Source organism: Homalodisca vitripennis, chromosome 6 (assembly GCF_021130785.1).
Source record: "Homalodisca vitripennis isolate AUS2020 chromosome 6, UT_GWSS_2.1, whole genome shotgun sequence".
Lineage (NCBI taxonomy): Eukaryota > Metazoa > Arthropoda > Insecta > Hemiptera > Cicadellidae > Homalodisca > Homalodisca vitripennis.
In genome coordinates, this window is record NC_060212.1 from 29,954,863 (window position 1) to 29,977,675 (window position 22,813).

A 22,813-nucleotide genomic window follows, 5' to 3' on the forward strand; every position below is an offset into this window, starting at 1 on the left:
ACTTGATTATAAAATTCACCCAACGTTGCTGGATGAAATATTAGAGCAGCCCCTGCAGTTTTTGCGATCGTTAAATAATTATACCTATGACGGAGTGTTTATACTTCATATGGATATTTAGGAGAATACAAAGTTGGTAACACAAAACAATTCACAGTAGAGTATGGCTAAGACTGCGAGAGATCTCGAGTTCGATTCCCGGATAGGTCAATAACAATATTGGTAAATGGTTTGGACCCTTTTCCATTAAAAACGTTTGGTACGCTCTATTAAAAATTCTCCATTAGCGTTTAATAGAAATGAAAAAAATGAGAGTTCGGAACTTATATCAACTAAAATTACCATAATTTCGTGTAGTAAGAATTTCCGTGCATGACAAGATAAGAAGAAATAGCTGACCTCAGCATTCTACATTTCAAACAGAACCATCCTCAATTGATTACCTCTATATTCTTTTAAAATTTGTTGTATGTATTCTAGTCTCATTATGTAATATACAAACAGTTAAATATTTGAAATATTTACAGTGTCAAATTGTGATTGTTCATTTTATAGGGAGATCTCATTTTAAAAGATGGAAAGCACCCTCTTGCAATTTTTAATACCCCTAAAGGTAGGCCCCACTGGTCACGAAATATTACACAGGTTTCCCGCAATCGTTCAAAATGTAAAATGGATTCATATATTATCTTGTATTATTCATTTTATTTTATGTACTACTATATATCCTATTAACTAAAACTACTGAATATGCCATAGGCTAAAATTATTTACAAAATGTATCAATTAATAATATTAGGAATGATACGTTTTCGAATAGTATTGTTATTTCGAGCTTTCTAATCTCAAATTTGTTTAGGCGGGCAATGTCCAAAAATCTGCGTCAGCAAGCAATCGAAGCGTTCAATCATCTGATAGCTAATCGTTAGGAACAAATCTAACTACTCTAATTAATTTAACTACTCTAATGGCCTAAATGTTGACCTAAAACTGTTTATTTCAGTCTGCGGTGTCCTTGATGTTTACGGAAGGATTGTGAAAGCAATCGGTTAAAATAAATAGTTTTAAAAGTCCTACTGTAAGGTATTAGTATTGAAAAACTGTTTTTACTTTATATAAGTTATATAAAGCGCCTAATTACGGTAGTAGCGTGAACCCACGTCTCGAGAAAGGAAGTAAGGACTTCTTCAGTTTAATTACTATTGGCCCCTGGGCAGTTGTAAATGGTTGGTTGTTGCGAGCAGACCTGGATCTTTAGTTTTATTTCTAAGAAGTAACATTAGTTGCATATGTATGTTTCAGAGATAGTGCATGAAATTAATGCACTTTTTATCGCTCATTTTTATCGCTGCTCGTCACAAGGCATTGGCAATTTTTGGTTAAGTTTAAACAAAATTTATAATTTATGTGCAATGAACAATATTGCAGGTCTTAACGGTTAACGATTGTTAATGTCAAAAAATCCTCTTCCCTTAATAATCATCATTATACGAACTTTAAATAAAGGATAAACAACTTGGTAGTAATATCTTGCAAAAACTTCTGAATGAGAGAAAGGATATGGACAATGTGTGTAGTACAACTTAACTAAAAATTATTAATATGGCTAAACAGTGATAATTTCGGTAATAGTTGATAATTCATCAATCTTGAAAAATATAATGAAACAATCACGCGTTCAATTTTTGCCTTATTATGTTCAGTTAAATGCTAAAGAGAAAAGATTAAGCAAAAATATACCAAACGTTTCCTTTCCGTATTTATTAGGGGAATTAGAGCATTTCAGTTAGCACAGTGTCTATGTAAATATCAGAAGGATCTAAAGTACTTTCTTCTTTAATGAAGGCATTTCCATGATCTGATGCCCGAAATTATTTTTTTGCTTCATGACACTATAAAGTGTTTGCATTATCACATTGGAGATTTATTCTCGTATCTCATCCTATTTTATGGTATTAAACCAGAACAATGTACTATGGGATTGTTTCTTTCTATTCTTAGAGGAAACCCTCCCTACCTCTCTCAACACTACCAGTGTCATCGTGATGAGAGGCAAAGAACGAGAACCCAAAAATTACTTATATCACGAGAGAGAATGTAAAGAAGACGAATCACAAATGAGAGTGGGTGAGAATGCTGTTGAAAGAACAGTCAAAATCCTACTTGATGAAATTTAATGTTTCCATTTTACTCAGAAACGAACATAACTCAGTTTCGAAGAAAGCCTTTTCAACCTAGATACCAATAAACTTTCCGACACTAGATCCAAATGGTTGGTTCATTAACCATAAAGGTTGGATTTGAGAATTGGGGAGGATAGTTTGATCATGTTGATATATAATTTTTAAGTTATGATGCCAAGACTAAAGTTTTAATCAGATTACTTAAAGCTTCTGTCGTGGCGGTATGATACATATTACATTGTTTCAATAAAAAATGTTGCTAAACAGAATAACCAAGGATTCCTACAATTTTAGTTGGAATCGAACCATGGAAATTCAGGTCCTGGCTATACTGATAGGTTGGTGGCATTCATTCCCAGTGCCTTACTCCATCCAAAGGTGCTCTGTGACAGAGAATGTACGAAAGTCCCATAGATGAAAGGCAAAATAGAAAGAGTCCTAGGACTCAGTGGGAATACCCAAGAACACCAAATAGTGCAAGTCAGACCATTGTTATTTGTCTAGAAGACCTTGCGGCCACTGTCTCAACACGTGGGCACAGACTCTTGTTGGTACAAGGTCGATATCGGGATTATTATAACAGACGCAACACAGATAAGATAAATAAGTGAAATTACTCCACCAATGCTGCATAACTGCATACATGTATAAAAAATGAGCTGCGGATTTTGCCACAAAAGTTTAAGTTCTTATTTAAAACTTGATATACTATTCTAATCTGCTGTGTTTTAGGTTGGACTCAACAACGAAATTCAAAACCTAAAGGGGGCTCTGCTATAGGACAAACGCAGCCGTGCGAGTTATTCAATTTCAACATTTTCTCTTTGGATTTCTCGTATATTTTTGGACTGATTTGCTCTCAGTGTGACAATAGCTCCAGTCTACTCACCACCGTTATTAATACGAATTTAGCTATCGGTTTTCAGATTTTTTATAGCTCCTAACGTACTAAAGTCTAAATCCTGAGACCATCATCCTACATTGTTTACTGTACATAAAATAACACTAGTTCATAACTAACGAAGGTCATTGTCATATTTTCTTACTTCAGATATACACAGTAATCTTGTATACTTACTTATGATTTCTTCTTCTTGTATCATTGTTACGCCTTCTCTTTCAGTGAAACAAGTCTTCCAGCTATCCCGTAGGAACTCTCCCACCAAGTGAAAGAAAGGCCTTTGACACAAAAAAGTTTCAGATGAGGGTTACATCACGTAAATAAGTTTGTATACAAAAAATGTCTTTTTTAGTTTTGTATTTTCATATTGTATGTTATGAATTAAATCAAATTAATATAAAACTTGCTCTTAATTTAAAAAAGAGCTAAACATTCTTCAGTTTGGAACGTTTCTACTTTATACAAGAACTATAAAAATGAATGTATGCTAAAAGTACATACAATTAATTGGTGTAGATTTTAAGTCAAATACAATTAAAATACTTCTATGTTATAAATAATGCAAATTGAGATAAATTAAAGTTAAAAATACCGTACATAAAATAAATAGATAAGTAACAAAACGTTCACCACAAATGACACGTTGATATTGAAATCACATCATTTATTGTACAAATTGGTTGATAGATCAAATAAAATAACGTAATTCTTCACTCAAACGAGATAGGATAGTACTATAGATACAAAGTAAAAAATGTTATATGGATGTTGAATTTAACTTTATTTGACCTTCCACTTAGAGCAGCGTCTGAAATCTAAAATTCCCATAGATCGACTCCTAGAATCTGGACTCCTCGTTTGTCTGGAGAGATCCACAGATTCTCTGTAAAGATTTTGTAGTGTAGGTGTATCTAATGTCGAAAAGATGTAAGAAGTTCATGTTGAACGTCTTCATCGCCGACTGTTTTTGGATCTCATACAGATTTTGACTTTTGGCAAAATCCAGGAGTCGAGTCCACGACAGTGTTAGATTTCAGAGATATCACTAAGCGGAAAGTGAAATTCTACATTAAATTCAACATTATGATTGAATCAACCCTTCTATCAATAGCTGTGTCATGTGTAATAGCTATAAGTTAAGAAAGAACTTTATTTTTATTTTACAAAGTGTTTTGGGTGGGTATGCTTTTTCACTCTATGACAATATGGCAAAAACTGTTTTGTTAGATTGCAATTTTCCTCACGAAATTTATTTCAACAATGAGGTATATTTCATTTTAAATAAGCAGCAGAAATGTTCTACAAAAATTTGTTAGTACTTACATACAGGTCGGTATAGTAGCTAAATTTCAACTATTCGTGTTGTAATTTTTAGAGAATTTTAACCACAGGTATCTCTTTAAAACTCCCTGCAATTATCTACATATATATCCATAGAAGGCTAAAAAGCTATTTGGCTCTGTAATTAAAACAAAGACCTATCCAAGGAAAATAAATTTAAAACTTTTACCAACATCTGTCTTTAGGTCCATAAATGAATCAATTTCTGAACTTCAATAAATATAAGTACTATGAATAAACATTTGTATTTATCCCTTTTATGTGTAAATCTCTGGATTAAAACCATTAATTTAGTCTGTTTGCATGTGTGTGTGAGTAAAGGCTAATGCAACAAAATACATTTCAACATTTTTGCTCAAATACATAGTTTATATGTGTCTCTATTCAATTATTGTTAATTTGTTGTATATGATATAAGGTTGAGTGGTTAAGAGCCTGTTAAATGAAGGCATTTTCCATTTCATTTCAAATGTGTAAAACCCCCTTAGTATAATATTATTACTGTGGGTCTAACTCATAGTGTGAAGGCGTACTTGGAACGCGTATATTTGATTAATCCAAATATTATTTTACATACTAATTAAAACGTACATTTTAATCAATTTTATACATATTAAAAGACGATCAAATATCCACTACTGATTCGATCAATTGAGAAATCAACAGTCAAAGCATTTGCGAGTAAACAGTGCGTTTTACAACTCGACAAAAACAATGAACGTCACAAGCCAGTAAATATTCTTATATCAGCCACAAGCCAAGGTTAGGCCTACTGTTATACAATCTCAGGTTATATCATGGGCGTATATAAGGGGGGCTTATGGAACTCAAGCCCCCCTCACCCGTAATTTTGAAAGACAAACATTCAATTACACCCAGTAGTTTTAAGCACATTTACAAAGCCTTGAAGCTCAACCATTTCTTGGGGGAAGATTCCATAGCACCCGTTTTTGGAAGGTATTTTATACCTCTTAAACCACCCAGTGTGCGCCTACAAAATAATTTTCTATATACGTCACTGGGCTGTGTTATACATTTATGGTGGTTTGCAAAAAATACAATATTGAATTGTCTAGTCACACTCAGTATATATATATTTTTTTTTATTTTTACGAATGATCAAATTATCTGTAGGCTACTATGAACATCATACTGTACTTGCCAATGGCCTCTTTCAGACAGCAACATACATATCAAAATTTATTGGCTGAGCGTAAGCGAAGCCTATTATTTGAGAGAGTGGAAAAACTTGATTTCTGTTTGTCTTCCCACACTATATTTCGAGAACAAACTGACCCATAGGCTTGAAATTTTGGATGAAGCTTCCTTTTTATATAGGAAACACCGAGTTTGGCTGAGCATTAGCGAAAATGTTTACATTGGTCCTATGGGTAACCACGATGGCAACGGAAAGACCGCAGAATAAATAAATCGTTAAAAAACTGGTTGCAATCATATGAGATTTTAGCATTGCAGTATATTAATACACGTAGCCTAACCCAACACATACATATCGTATTTGGTGACTAGGTGTGTAGACTTTTATCATTTAAAGATTGCTATGAAACCCAACTTAATGAACAAAAATGTAAATGATTGCAAATCATGTGGCAAGACATCTTGAGACAAATTCCATCTGTTTAATTTAAAATGCTAAATTTGCACCTCAGTGTTATTTCAAAATAGTAATTTCACTGAGTCTTTGCGTAGCCAGAATATCTATAGGGTATCTCGAAAACGATATCCTCTATAGTTGTTTGCATGAAACTTAATTTCTAGATAGACAAGAATGAAATATAAGTTGGTGCATGTCAAACCATAGGGTTTGGCTGAACGTCATTGAAGTCAATCACTCAGTTGGCGGACAAATCTCTCTTATGTTTGCAGAGGGTATGTGCATTTATTTTTCGTACGATTGTCTGGCGTTATAGGACGATATATCAATGAGATTACTTGTAACATTAATTAATAATATTATGTTATTAATTCTAATATTATTATTAATTGTAAAGCTTATATACTATATTTACTGTAGGCTTAGTGCTGTATGCGAATTTTCTTAAATGACTGTGACTAGACCATGCCAATTTATTAACCATCGGCTTGACTGTGTCATTTTTCAGTCAAAAAGTGTTAAACCAAAATTGTAATATTACAGTTTAACACAGTAAGGCCGAAATAATTCAATATTTGAATTAAGTTATCGATTATTTTGTTATGAACTGGAACTTTTGTTATAGTATTTTTTTATACGATAGTAATGACGTCAACCGTGCAAGTCGATTTAAGAATGAAGTGTTTTAGAATCCTGTTTTATTTGAAACTAGTTTTTCTAAGTGCAATATTATCTCCAGCTTATAAAAGTGGTAATCGTAAAAAGTTTCAAAAATGTTGTCTTAACCCCTTAGTACCTATAAAAAACTATCTTTTGTATTTGAATAAGGCATTAAATTATTTCTTATCTTATGAATGTGCGATATAGTATTCCAAATATGTTTTTGGAGACTTTATCTCGAATTTTAACAACTAGAATTGGGGTAAAAACTAATTTTTTTAGAAACATGAACCGTTTCAAAGTTTTGTTCTAGCGGGGTTGCTAACATCATTAAAGTTTCAAGTTGGTAGCTGCTGAAATATTAAATATGTCATATTATTAAAGAGTCCTCTATTTTATAATTAGCTACGGATTCTAATTTCATTAAAATCTTCATTTAAAATAGTTTTTATCTGCAACTTCAAGATAGCAGCCATACACGAAATTTATCTTTCCTCCGACTATGTCATATATTCGCGTGATTTATGGCTATTTATAAAAAAATGTAAACTGGCCCAAAAATATCTTCAATTGTAATCTACATAGCCTAATTATAGTGTAATAATACTAATTTAGTACTTGCTATAGCCACTCACCGAGAGACGACGAGTAAATGGTGATGTTCAAGTCTTAGCGACATATTTACACGATGGGTCTTTTGTCTTGGTGAGTCAGTCCCTGGAGATACGAGTGGATATCTGTGAACATTGTCCACCTTACCGCTATCTCACACACTCACACACACGCACACTCGCATGTGACCTTTGTATAAAGATATCACAGTTTGGATAAGATGCGTTTGGTCCTATAATTGTTCAGAAGTCTCGTCTCATTTTTTGCAACGTGCAAACTTGCAAAGTAAAAAGTTTGTGTCCTGCAAAATTTTAGATCCATCAATTGCAAATCGGTGGGATAAATTCTTTCATTCTTGGAACATTTTTAATTAGCAGCCCTTTAGAATGCCTTCTCAGAAAAGAAGAACAATAAAGCTGACTTTTTTGTCATGCCACCAAGAGTTCAAGGCATTTACTAAATTTGGGGGCATTATGTTATAAGGCTGGTTGTGACATTTTTACGATATATTGTGTATTGTTTTTAGAGACGGTAGTAGAAAACATTGCCATTTTCTGAAACCATAAATATAAACACTGTGAAAATTCACATCATGGTCTTTTTATTTATTTATTTATTTATTTATTTATTTATTTATACACGGTTGTCACCATTTTTACAAGTAATATAATAATAGATCATGTTCCACAAGATGGCAATATATACAATCAAAACAAAACAAAACATCATCTTAAGTGAATCATACTCATGCAACAGGAGAGAAGCCAAGAAAATTATGTAGGCTACATGCAAACAATACAATATGCCAAATACAATATGCTAAACACAATAAGCTACTAGGCATAAATAAACAACTGACAGACATGCAATACATTTGATTCATTATGACTAGTTCATACACGAGCAGTCTGTATAGATTCATATACCATAAAACAAATTAATACAACAACCAACAACATGCACCAGTACATGCCATTAATATCTAAAATATACAGTTTATATACAAAATAAATATATTAAGTAATAAATAACAATAATATCTACATAGAAAAACACATTGAAAATAACTGCAATATCGGCAAGGTGCAATAACTATTTACGAAATATAGTAGGGCAATAATCAACAAATACAGTAACTAGTACAATTCAACAATAAAATACAAAAGAGTTATAAAACGAACTGGTATAACAAATGCTCTAACTATCCAGTATCAGATAATGCTTACATAGTGTAGCCCAATAATAAAAATATCCTTTTCAGCGATGACACACTATTGCAAAAAAAGTCGTGGTGATGGCAGATTAGGTTACCAAGCCGGTGTAATCTGGGGATGACACTGTGAAATTCATAGTTGGTGGAGCAATGCTGTACACAGAAGATGTCCAGAGACCGAGTTCTACCAGGTACTCTGAGATTGATGAGGTGGAGTAACTCCGAGCAATCGACATCTCCAGTGAGGATCTTCTGTAGAAACACCAGGTCATGCAGTCTCCTTCTCGCATATAATGGAGCCAGCCCCAATTGATCCGCTACCAACTCCAAGGGAACTTCACTGTAGTTGTATCCCAGCTTGGTATCAATTATCCTAACAAAGCGGTCTTGTATGCTCTGGAGTCGCTGAATATGTCCAAGTTGGTAGGGACACCACACAACACATCCGTACTCCAACACAGATCTAACTAGCGCTGTGTATGCTATCTTCATCGCCTCAACACTAAGACCGCTTCTAGAAGTCCTTATGATAAACCCTAACATCTTAGCAGCCTTCCTGGTGATTATGTCTATGTGTAATTCAGGGCTTAGGTCCGAAGACAACCCAATTCCAAGGTCTCTAATGTAAGACTTACGGCAAAGTGTAGTGTTGCTTAGACAGTAATCAAACATCAAAGGCTTGGAGTTCCTGTGAAATGTTACAATAGCACACTTCTCGGCATTCAGTCTCATTCCGTTGAGTAGGCACCACTCTTCGATTCTCTTAAAGTTACGTTGTAACAGATGGCAATCCTCAATGGATGAAATAGGACAAAAAAGCCTTAATATCATCAGCGAAAAGTAAGCATCTTACGTTGGTAACATCCACCAAGTCATTGAGAAATACAGTAAACAAGAATGGGCCCAAATGAGATCCCTGAGGCACCCCCGATGTAGCATAAAAAGGCCGAGAAGTGGCACCCAAAAACTTCACAGAAAGACTACGGTCTGCCAGGTATGATTGAAACCATTGTAGAAGATTGCCAGTGATACCATAAGCGTTAAGTTTGGCGAGAAGATGCGGATGACTCACAGTGTCGAACGCTTTGGAGAAGTCAATATAACCGGTGTCAACCTGCATTCCATCTCCAAAAGCTGCGATGATAAAGCTTTCATACAATGCAAGGTTAGTAGTAGTTGATCTTCCGGCTGCAAAACCATGCTGCGCAGATGTAAGAATGTGGCGAAAGGAAAATCCAATGCGATCCAGTACAAGTGATTCAAACAGCTTCCCAAGTGCAGGCTGTATGACAACTGGGCGGTAGTTTCGGACATCCTCAATATTTGAGGACTTGTGTATAGGAACCACAAAGCTGGACTTGAGTCTATCCGGAAAAGCACCTTCGAGTAGAAACTTATTAAAGATAACGGTTAGCTGGGGAGCAAGAATATCACTGCATCTCTTGAGAATTATAGGAGGTATATCATCAGGGCCAGTACCCTTGTAGGGATCCAGTAAATCAAGCTTTCGCTTAACTTCATCAACTTCAAACACACAAGAAGATAAATTTGTATGTAGATCAAAACTATATGGTGGCACAGTCACATTTGAAGCAGAGTATACGGAAGAAAAATGGTCGGCAAAAAGATCACAAACTGTAATTGGAGTTGAAGCCATACGATCTCCAAGGGTATATGAGTCAGATGATGTCCGATGACTTCCCAAAGTTCCATTGACAAAGCTCCAAAAGGACTTAATGTTCCTGGGAATTGAACCATTTACATGTGCAATATAACCCCTATAACATTCAGAGCTGAGGTCCCTGCAGAGAGCGCGGACATGCCTAAATTCCTCGTAATCTGAAAGTCGATTAGTGACCTTGTATCGCTTGTGAGCAGTCTTCTTAAGAATTGTCATCCTCTTCAACTCGGCCGTGAACCAAATGGGAAACCTTGATTTGCCAACCTTCCTAGTAGGTGTGTTTTCGATCACAATACTCTGAATCTTGTCCAACAGATCATTGAAGAAATCAGAAACATCAGGCAGGTCATATTGAACAGTTCCAAGTAAATAATGCAATCTTCGAGCAATTTCACCCACATTACATTTAATAAAATTGTAGACTACACGTTGGTCATCGACAGTCATTTGGGGAGAAGGTATTTCACAACAAATAGCCGGGTGAGCAGGTTCAATAGGCAATAGATGATCAAGGGCAGCAGTAACCAAAACAGAGGGGTCAGAGCCAAATATGAGATCCAACAACACCCCGCGCAGATTGAGCACAGCATTTATCTGGGTTAAACTATAAGTGGCTGCCATTTCAATAATATAGGAAGCAGCTCCATTAGAAGCGAGAGGATCAATTCGAGCCCAATCCACATCTGGCAAGTTGAAGTCCCCCAGCAACAAACTGTGGCAAAAAGTAGTACCATCTGAGAAAACTTCATCGACTGCATTGCAGTAGCGGGTGTAAGTGACAGCGGGCTGTTGTGGTGGAATATAGACTCCTCCAATCAGTATAGGTAAATCTAACTTATTGGCCTTAACAGACAAAAAGATGCATTCAATATCTTCTACAGAAGTATGTATAACATTAGATCCCAGATATGTCCTAGTGGCCACTAGAACCCCACCTCCACTTTCTTTATAACTAGTATGAGAAGATCTGTCGTGGCGATACACATTAAAATCATCAAGACCCAATTCGGAGCTATGAATATCAGAATTTAAGTTTGTCTCTGTGAAAACCAGTATATCATAGATGCATGTAGCTGCTGCTTTACAGAGGTCATTTAATTTGGTACGGAGACCATTAACATTTTGGTAATATACCGTGAGATGAGATATCCGAGAGTTAGCTAGTTTTTTGGACTCTGTTTGACTATCTTAGGAATGCCGAGAGTATACTTGATTGTGAGACCAATCTCACCAGCGTCCTCTCTTCTCCTCAACTCAGCCCTAAGATTAGAGAGATGCTTTCTTTCCTGAGGGGTTCTGTCCCGGGAGAAACTAATTCCAGAGAGACGAGAATCCAGGCCGTCTAATGAAGATTGATCAAAGTGTTTGGCAAAGTCGGTGACATCATTGCAACTATTTAATGCTACTTTCAAAGGTCTGGGCTTTACAGCAGATGGTTTTCCTATACGGAAAGACTTAAAAGTCATATCCTTGCTAGCACAAAATTTGCTTATCAAGACGGCAATAAGCTGATTGTCGTGCTCAACTCTTACAGCCAACGTTTTACTACTGCTTTCAGGTAAATCATGTATGATAATGTTTCTAGACCGACGAGATCTATCAGACATCTCCTCCAACACAGACTCAATCCCGACCCGGGACTCATTGCCAGTCTGTAAATCCTTCAAATGGTCCTCAAGTGTCTCCACACGTTTCTCAATATCAGCAATGCGGGGCTCGAAATTGTTTAACTTTTCGTTAACTGAAGCAAGTTCATCCTTAATGGCGCCAATGTTCGCAGGAACATCCTTTAAGTTATCCAATTTGGTCAAAACAAGTGCCATTTGCGAAGCGACCACATCAAACCGAGAAAACATTTGGTTGAGCGGATGCTGGTTTGGCTTGGTACAGTCCACCCTATTACAAAACCATTTAACTTTATTATCAGTGGCCAACTTGCGATACTCCGTATCAGTCACATTCATGCAATGGGAGTGAAACCATCTACCACATTCCTTCTCACACTGAATCCCTTTCTCAGTGTCTAATACTACCTTCATACAAACCAAACAGACAGCCACATCAGGCAATAAAGACATGTTGGAGTATAGTTAATTGAACAGAAGAATATGCGCTAAAGGCCTTCAGAAATGAACTTTGACAGGGATGAGCAAAATACACAAAGCATCGATAGCTACTCGATCCACCAACGATGAAAGTGCATTTGCTATAGTATATGTGAAGAAAAGAAGAGATATGCGATGTACATCGAGAAGGCTGTGGCGCTTGTGCAAACTGACGTGGAGACTTTACACGATGACAGTTGTTTGCTTTGACAATCGTTAGTGACAATACAGGGATATAGAGCAGAGTTATTCGTAAAAATATTTATTCTTAGATGAGGTTAGTGAAACATTCAGACTTCTACAGACACAAATCACTTAGCTGATCAAAATTAATCAAGTTGAGATCACAAAATCAGCAGGACACACGTAATGAAGCATAAATTGAAGAATAAATCACAAGTAATCCTTTTTGTGATCACGTGTCTTCTACTTTTGTTCCCTTGTTATGGTTTCAATATTGCCCAAAGTCCCCTACGTTAAATACACGCATATTATGGAATGTGCATCATGGCATGATTGTGTTCGTGGATAATGTAAGAATTATTTATACATTTTTCATGGGTCTCCAGAGAGATCTCTACGTTATCTTCGAGGGAAATTACTTAAATGTGAGAAAAGTAACCCAACCAAAATCCGAATGCAATGATTCAGTGAGATGTGATCTTAACATTGACTACCAACTGTCAATATTAGGCTAACACTACAATGAATGTTACTTACCACAGTGTGTTACTCCTGATCTCGATGTTACCAATTCATTGTATAAGACTTTAAGCTGTCTTGTTCTCAAATTGATTTCTTGCCAATGTTTGATACATCGATTCAAGTCAATCAATGATATCACTTCAAGATCATTTTTAGACTTTGATTTAATACTGAGAGTCGTGACATCTGCTTATTTAAATCAGCCTCTATATACAGGGTGCCCTGTAACTCTCTGGACAAAAGTATACCAAGTTATTGATCAGGAAAATACAAACAAATTTTCACTATATATAAACATGGGTCTCCGATGCTTAGATTCCAATCTGTCTGTCTGTATTTTTATAAAAAAAGTAATTACTTAAAAAGTAAGAAATTAAATTATATTAAATTTGGCTCAAATGTTTATGATAACAAGGAAAGTTACTGAAAAAATCATGAAATTATTTGAAAATTTCAAAATAGCGGCCATAAAATTTTTAAACTTTCAATATCTTAGAAATAAACGGCAGCTCTCATTGTGGGCCATGTCTTGTCACAGTAAATATTCCCTAAATAAGCTATTTATTACTCGATTTAAATCATTTTAGTGTCATTATATTTGTGATAACATCCTCTAAAGACTGTTATTCTTATAATACTTGAGAAAAGTTCAGGTTCTTAAGATATTAAAAATATATTTAAAACCTCAGCAATGACGTGGTATATCTTTGTCCAGAGAGTTACGGGACAACCTGTATATTAATATGGATAGTTCAATATGTAGGGCTAATGTAATAAAAATTAATAAAACATGAAACAGTACTCCTAGAATATATTTTTACTCACCAACACGTGTCTTGACAGTTATGACATAATTAATCACCTCAAGCAACTATAAATAAATAAATAATTATTAAATAAAACATAATTTTATACATGTATTAATTTTGTATGAATAAACAACTAATGATAAGTATAATGTATCCTTCGTCTTGTTTGGTTTTGTTATGGTATGAATTTTGTTTCATTTCATAGCTAATCTCAAATTTTTTCCAGTTCACACCCGCCAAAACATTTCTTACACAATCTTCTTCAAATATTTTGACTTCTCTGTGGAGAACCATCTTCATTCAAACTATTTTATAACGAAACTGCCAATAACTACAGTCGTCTGTATAGGCGAGTTGAAGGGGCGGAGCTTTCTAGAGATTGGCTGAAACTTAACCAACCACCGACCAGTCATTATCAATACAGTTTTTAACAACGGTAAAACATTTTAGCTTCGCTGTCGAGAACCACCTTCAGTCAACAGATGTTACATTAAACTGCCAATAATTACAGTCGTCTGTATAGGCGAGTTGAAGGGGCGGAGCTTTGTAGAGATTGGCTGAAACTTAACCAACCACAGACCATTTATAATCAATACAATTTTTTTAACAACGGTTAAATCATTTTGGCTTCGCTGTGGAGAACCATCTTCAGTCAACAGATGCTATATTGAAACTACCAATAATTACAGTCGTCTGTATAGGCAAATTGAAGGGGCGGAGCTTTCTCGGGATTGGCTTCGTTACCGCAGGGTTATAATCACTTCTTTAACAAAGGTTGCCAACTTTTAGATAATTTCACGCTGTCTTCTTTTGTACAAGTTAAATCAAAATAATAAAGAATTAAAATTCATTCTTTATTATTTTTTAAAATTTCTCTTTTATCTGTGGACAATTTTAGTAAATTTTCGCAAGTGGTTAGTTTGGTTATACTCTCTTGTATGTTTGGTCTTGAAACTATGTTCTGCTATGTTATGCTTCATGAAAATCGTATGTTAGTAGCGTATTAGTAGTTCACTCACTGGTGCGGATATTAAACTTTTTATCACCTTCATGGATACTGAGTTACAGCTAGCTACGTGGAATTTCTGTAGACTCCTGGGGAACATAGTGGAATCTTCTCCTTCACTTGTCCCAAGCAGCTCTTCAACTCTTTACTGGCTTAAATACGGTTTTAAAATGTTGTGTCTTTAATATCCTCCCTATTTTATCGGTCGTTCCTCGAGTGTATGATAGATTGGCTAGTTTTGGAATTAATTCATCTTTAATTTAATCTAAATATGGCAAATTTTGGAATGCAACTTTCGTTTTTTTAATACCTTATTTATTTGTGTAGTATTGTACACATTCTTCTGTAGAGGTTTGTATAATTTCCTCTTCTGTTTATTCTACATTTCTTCATCTGGTATGTAAATCACCTGATTGATTCATGTATCAACACTCCGAAAATTACTGGGTTGGATAATAATACTGTATGTCCTATATTCCCGAATGGTTTCCTAGTTGTCATTACGTCTAAAAATGGTAAACTCTGGTTACTTTCAGCTTCTACACATGGTATTAATACACTATTGTAGAAATTCATCTAAGCTGTCAACAAATCTTAGTAGAAGTAGATAGGGCAGCAGTAGGCTGTTTCGTGAAATAGTGAGGATAAAGGTCTCGACGGGAGCGATGCCTGGTAGGGAGCCAGTGAGATATTAGTTGGCGAGAATTCCGCCCAGCGGCGCTTCACGGTGTTTCACCATTTCCCCACCTATAAAAAAACAGCATTGTATCATAAACTTTAAAATTACACTAAATCGGAAGATCAATAATTGTATTAAATGTTATTTTAGTAATAGCAGTATTTTATACTGATGCAACTTGTATCGAATCGTTTACCGATGTCCCGTAATGGGTGACCAATATTTCATACATTGTTTAAGGTCATAAAAATAGACAAAACAATAAAATGAAAGAAATGCATAAAAACTTTTTTCGTATTTCTGTCTTTGTGTGTTTTATAGAAGAATATTTTTACTAAACAAATTTGCTTACAGGAGTGATGAAATTTGGCAGACATCGTGGGAAATAACATTATTGTTGATAAATAACGTATTTAAGTTGTTAGTGTATAAGTTTTAGTATTTAGTATAATCCAATGTTGTTCCTTTTAGTTTTAATCACAAGTCTTTGTTATTTAGTATTTAAGGCCATTAAATTACTTGAGTTGTTCTGCAAAACAGTGTATGTACTGAGAAACGCTTGTAAATAAAGGCATTTTGATTTGATCTGATTGTGTTATTTATACATTCAAATGGATATTTATAACTTTCAATATCACATTTTAGATAAACTAATGGTTTTTGTCAATGGGAAATTAACTAGTAAAATATAGACGACTTCATCACAAAACCAAAAAGGACAAAGTTTATTAAAATATGTCAAACTTTAGCTGAGTTATTGTTTTTTATAATGTTATTAGTTTTTTATAAATACCAATATGTTAAAAATCTATCAAATGTTGGCAACTATGTGATCAAATGGCCCAGTCATGGTATATGATTATATGATACATGTAATGAAAGCATTTAAAAGGCAGTATGTCAAGATACCCTTGGTTAAAAATATGTTTTGTCCAACAATGCTTCCATACTCTTGTAAAGTAAAAAGGTCATATTCTCCTATTAACATAAAATGAACTTTATCATAGTAAAATAAAAAGATTAAAGGACCGAAACAGCGGTTTGATGGACATTTAAAGGGCCACAAATACATCAATCATTAAATTATCAAGTTTGACATATTGACAAAGGCGTCCAGACTGTCCATATTTTTAGTAACATTTACCAGAACAAGTTTTTATTTTTTTCAGCCAGTCTGCAGCACATGATCTGTATAAGCGTTATCTTACTTATTGTGTCCATAACCTTACTTTTGCAAAATATGATTTGATAATTGGCAAAAAATATTATAAGAGTACTAATTTAAAACACTTAAACTTGCCTACTTACTATATGCTGCTCTTTCAAAGAAATAATATTATTTGTGGTAAAAATGTTGATAACATGGCTGATATATAATTTCATTATTCAATCTTCTTATAAGCATGTATCCAAAATATGCAAGTCATCGTAGTTCTTTCGAATGATTTCAAAGCATCGTGCTACAAGAGGACTTGAGTTTTCTGCTCTTTTGAAGGATTTCAAGTAGTTTAAAGTAGGACCGTACTGCGTTTACGGAACGAACAAGCGTAATATTACTTATATATTAATAGTTCTGGAACCGAAAGCCAATTTGTAATGCTTAAGGACATAAGTTATTTTGAAATTGATAGAGAAACTTCTCCTTAACCCTTTGAAGCACAGTGGCATCATAGTGAAACCACCTATGTTTTTTATTTCTATTCCTTTCCCGCATAGTGGTGCATATACGAAACCACCTTCCAGAAGTGATTTAGGACGCATTCTAGCGGCAAATTACGTAACCGCTCCACTAGATTCGCCCAAATCCCGGCAGGAGCGTTGTTTGCCACGACTGGGTGAAAGAAGAGTCCATGCCTTGACTGAGTGTGACATATTTGTATTTCTTTTGTGCTTTGATCACTTTTGGTAAGTACAAACATATATTTTCAGTATAAATGTACTTAAATATATACATATAAACTATAATAATTAGATTTGAGATGCCAGGCGAATAAATATTAGGCGTTATTGTGGTGGTTTCACCACATGACCACCATGCATTTGGGGGTCGGCCGTCGTTTATACTACGTACCAGTTGCTAAACCTGTTTTATATATTGTTATTTTTACTATATAAAACTACTTAATTACATTTTTTACAACTGCTTATTGATTTCAGGGGTACTATAACCATGGAGAACAAATCCATAGAGGCTTGGCTGGCGGAAACTGAAGACATCCCATCTGACCCTGAATCAGAGGACGACGAAGATCAAGTATACCCGGATGTTGCTGAAGGAATATACACAGTTGCAGAAAATGGAATCTTAGAGGTAGATTATTTGGACCTAGCCCAAACAGCTGAAGGTAATGAAATCCCGATTTTAATTATTAATGAAAATGACTTTCAAGATAATCATAGTGCAGAGGGGGTAGAGCCTGGCATTCCCGAAGGTAATGCAGTCTTGGACGTTCAAAATCAGCCTATGGACGTTCAATTTGATGAGGACTCTGAGCCTTTGGCTAACAGACTTTACAAAGATAGTGTTACGTGGTATCAAAAGTACTACTCACTCCAATAAGTCGTATGATTTCAATGAACGCACAGGTCCCCTAATTGACGCTTCAACCCCAGTTGATGTGTTTTCAGCTCTTTTTCCCGACGATCTAGTTGACAAACTTGTGTTTTGAAACCAATGTTTACGCTACCCAAATAGGTGGGGGCGTTATCAGATTTCCAACAACAAGGAAAGAAATGAAAGTGTTTCTAGGCCTAAATATCCTAATGGGAATAAAAAAAACTTCCCTCCTACCGTGATTACTGGTCTTCAGAGGCAGATTTGAGAGATGACTACATATCTTCATACATGTCTGTGAACAGATTTGGCTGGCTTTTAACAAATTTACATATAAAACAATAATAATGACATGCCCGAACGAGATTCTCCTAATTATGACAAACTATATAAGATCAGGCCTCTCCTAAACAAGCTTCAAGAAACCTACAAAGCATGCTATGCTCCATCTCGATTTCAATCAATTGATGAGAGCATGATTTCCATTCAAAGGTCGGAGTGGAATATCAAGCAATATATGCCAGATAAGCCAACCAAACGTGGGTACAAAGTTTGGGTGAGGGCTGATGAAAAAGGCTTTATCAGCCAATTTCAAATCTACGAAGGTTAAAAGGGCTGGAATAGTTGAAAAGAATCTTGGGCAAAGGGTAGTAACAGAACTCACTGAAGAATTAGTAAATAAGAATTATGTAATATATTGTGACAATTTTTTTAGCTCAGTCAATCTAATGATTTACTTACAGAAAAACAATATTCAAGCTTGTGGTACAACAAGAGCTGACAGACAATTTTTTTTCCAAAAGAGTGTTTGCCTGAAGGGAAACATATGAATCAAGGAGAACATGACTTCATGTCAACTATGACTGGAATTGTAGCTGTCGAATGGAAAAGACAAGAGAGGTATCTACTTTCTTTCTAATTACCACAATCCTAACGAAGTGACAACTGTAAACAGAAAACAGGCAAACGGTGAAATTGTAGCTGTTCCATGCCCTATATTAGTAAAGGACTACAATGCTCACATGGGCTATGTCGATAAGGCAGACATGTTGAAATCTACCTACTCAATAGATCGCAAGTCCAAAAAGTGGTGGCACAGAATCTTCTGGCACTTTCTGGACACAACCATAGTAAACTCTTTTATCATATTTTCAATGCTATCCCAGGGGAAAACCACTGACACTAAAAGAGTTTAGGAGAAGCGTGTCAAAAGCCCTTCTGGGAGTACCTCGTGGAGAAACTAGAGGAAGACGAAAGTTCTTCAACTCCAATCAACAACTACAAACCAAAGGTTCCACAAGAACTTCGTTTTACGGAAAATGCACACATGCCAGTAAGAGGAAACGTCTCGACGTTGTGCTCAATGCTCCAGCAAAGAAGAAGTTCATCGGTCGAAATGGGTATGTGAAACGTGTGGTGTTGCCCTTTGTTTGAGTGAACTAAAAGATTGTTTCCGAGCCTATCACCGAAAGGAATAAATAAAAAGTGTCCCACATATGAAGTAATAATAACATTATCAACACAATCAGTTTTGGATTGTTAGAATAGTCATTTATTGATTGTATTAAATAAAAGTTGGTGGAGAAAATTTAATTTTATTTGCATACACCCAAAGACCGTACTTGCATAGTGGTTATGCAGTGAAACCACCTCAAAAATAAATATAAATTATGATTGACAAAATCTAAAAATAAATGTACTGTACTTACAAAGGTTATTTCTATAGGGAAACAATATAAAATCACTAAAAATATTCATTTTTTGTAAAACGTGCTTCAAAGGGTTAAGAAAAATTAATCGGTGGCTGGGCTAGTTTTGGTGAAGGTCGAAGTGGAAGAGTATGTAAAGAGTTAAAGAATGATACAATATGTTTTCATCAGATCGTATTTTTCTTAGCTTGACTCGCTTAATACAAACAGCCAGACTCGTAAATACATGTTTAATCATTGTCAGCAAACTGTATACAGGTTGTTAAAGAGGCGAATTTCAGTGTATTTTTATAATTGTTTGGCGATGTGTTTGACAGTTGGTTTTAAGATCACGTCAGTAAAATATAGTCTGAGAAAAGTTATCGTTTTATTATTTGAACCCTTTCGTTAACTTCTAATTTCGGCCTCCGTCAAAGTTTGCGTAGCTAACAATAAATGTCTTTCAAAGGGGAAATTTATTAAGTAATTTAGTGATAATTTTATGTTTAGTAGATGTTGATAACATGATTGATATATGATTTCATTATCCAATTTTGTCATAACCATGTATCCTCAATAAGTCAGCGTAGTACTTTCGAAGAAATGCTTAAGAAATGCATAGGTAAAATAAGTGTTATTGAGTTTGTTCAAAACTCGTACATTATACTGTACATGTAACAATGTTGCACAAGAGCTTTAAGTAACAATCTGTTTATAATTTAAGCTAAAATAAAAGTAATAGATTGAATACTTTTATATTAGAAATAATAATTTTATATAATAATGCTTATGTACAATTTTTCTATCTTGCTAGCTACACAAGAAAATAAATATCTCCTCCATTCTATTTTCTTGTTTCTTTTTTATGTATTATCTATTGGTCCCTCGTTTTATTGGGGTAAAGATATTGATTCGTATTCTAACCCAAAGTAATGTAGACTATAAGTTATAAGGTGTTGACAGTACCTTTATAATAATCTGTACTTCTAAATTTCTTCCATCCCATTTACTCGTATGAATATCAAATATTTAATCATACACGTATGTTCGATATTTGTGTAAGGTTAGTTAAATTATAGTAAACTAAATTAACTGGCAGTACTTCTGAAGTTCCGGAAAGTCCAACACAAGTAAACACTTCCATTGATTATTCGGTTAAGTATTACTATTGTGTACCAGAACTTTATCACGGATTGTTTTAGAAAATAGAAAATGTGAAAAAGTAATATTTGTCGACTCTATACTATATTTGATTTTCTATTTAACTTCCCACCGTTCTTTGCCCAAAACAGCTTAATTCAATATTATTTCCTTCTAAACAAACTCTCAGCACTGTTTAACAGGGCAGTGTGAAAGTTTGCCTATTGAAGAAGATAAGTCTCTTTTGAATGGCTTCGACTGTTTCAGACAGTGACATATTACAACTATTTTTTAGAGAGATGTGATCTTTGAATTTCCTGTGAAAGCAAGCCTAACTGAAGTTTCTTTGTTTAAACTTTCTTTTTAAAAACAGAAGGTTTTGTTAAAGTAATCAGAATTTCGGACATTTTCATAGTTCAGTAATAAAAAGTTAATAATGGTACGTTTCGAAGTCTGCAATCTGATATCTTCATCAAGTGCACTTGATGAGACAATAAAAATACCTCTTCATTTAGATTACATTTTTTTAAATCTAGGTATCTCTGATTTGGGACATGATGCAAAGAGTTCCTTTGAGCTCCTTCATCGAGTTTTCGGATGTCTTCAGGTGGACGCTGACTCCAGAACCCAGGAGTTAAGTATGTGACAGCGTCAGATTTAGACGCTGCACTAGGAAGGAAAGTGAAATGGAGCTGAAAAACATTCGTACTGAATCAGTCTTTCCCACCAAAGCTACGTTATGTGTAACTTATATTTGTTTAAGCTTCTTTTATCGAAGCGTGTACAAGTTTTAGTACAAAAATTATTTATTTATTTAATTTGTAAACAAAATCATATGCAATTTTAACTTGTTACTTAGTAACTCATTCAGCTATAGGATTGAAATGTCACACGTGACCTCAGCTGTCTGTCACGTGACACGTAGTGTGGCGTACTCTTACTTGTAAACTATTTATAAGGTTGGGTTAACTGTAAGAAGAGGCCAATACACTTTTAAGCCTTACTCTGCCCGTCCTAGAATAGGGGAGTCGATACATTACAAGGTCGATAGTACTGATAATAAAAATGTTATGACCACAGACAGGATTTGATTATGCGTTATCTCTAATCCATATATAAAGATACATTTTCAAAATTGTATGTAATTTCAACTTTATGAAGTGCCACGCCTATCGGAGATTGGAAACAATCATGGCCAGTATTTTTTTTCCTTCATTATTGCCCAAAACAATTTCTGGTGCCTTATTTTTCCATGAATAATTAATTTTTAGATGTTTATACGCAAATACTCTCTTGACTGAATTCTCTTCCCTTCAATTCTCTCAATTGATTATGTCTTATTAACTTTGTAATTCTGGAGAATTCTTACAAATTAAAATAATAGGTAATATTACTTCCAGCATATCCCATGGTTATCTATTCATCCATTCTGATCGTGATTATGAATGGCTCAAGAAATACTCGCTCATGGTATATATCACCATTCAACACCAATTTTCTAAAACATTGCCTCATTATTCAATTGTGAACCTAAGATTGTTCAACTGAGACCTCGTCATCTAGAATACAGTGGATGGCTACTGGGAAACCAGACAAAACTCTTTTGCAGCCCAAGTGTCTCTGACGTAACGATTGAAAAGTTCGTTTTGAACGTCTTCGTCGCTGACTTTTTTACCTCTTCAAACCGACATGGACTTCAGATTCCAGGAGTAAAATCTGTGACAATGTGAGCAGTGTCAAGCTCTAAGTGGAAGGTGAAATAGATCTAGACTTAGCATTTGCATTGTGTGAAAATATGACTAGTTATATTTTTTAGGTGTGTCTATTGTCAAAGACGTACAGTTAGTGATGTAGCATGAAATAAAACCCTTTCTGATCGTAGCTTCATTTCTGCGAAATAGTTCACAAATAAAGGAACACT

General features: G+C 34.7%; 2 protein-coding genes across 2 annotated transcripts in view; both read right to left on the minus strand.

Annotated features, from left to right (window-relative positions):
• Nucleotides 1-3,354, minus strand: part of LOC124364168 (clavesin-1) — a 37,566-nt gene extending 34,212 nt beyond the window's left edge. The window contains exon 1 of the mRNA XM_046819445.1: nucleotides 3,262-3,354. Coding sequence (XP_046675401.1) covers nucleotides 3,262-3,286 — 25 coding nt within the window. The 5' untranslated portion in view covers nucleotides 3,287-3,354. The remainder of the gene's footprint in view (nucleotides 1-3,261) is intronic.
• A 5,180-nt stretch (nucleotides 3,355-8,534) lies between these two features.
• On the minus strand, nucleotides 8,535-9,257 carry LOC124365335. Its single transcript, XM_046821309.1, has one exon. The coding sequence runs from the start codon at nucleotides 9,255-9,257 to the stop codon at nucleotides 8,535-8,537; it is 723 nt and encodes a 240-aa protein (XP_046677265.1).
• Nucleotides 9,258-22,813: the final 13,556 nt, after the last annotated feature.

Bases quoted from the DNA above. Each gene is read 5' to 3' on its own strand.
- LOC124365335 (XM_046821309.1), bottom strand. From the start codon at position 9,257: ATGAGACTGAATGCCGAGAAGTGTGCTATTGTAACATTTCACAGGAAC.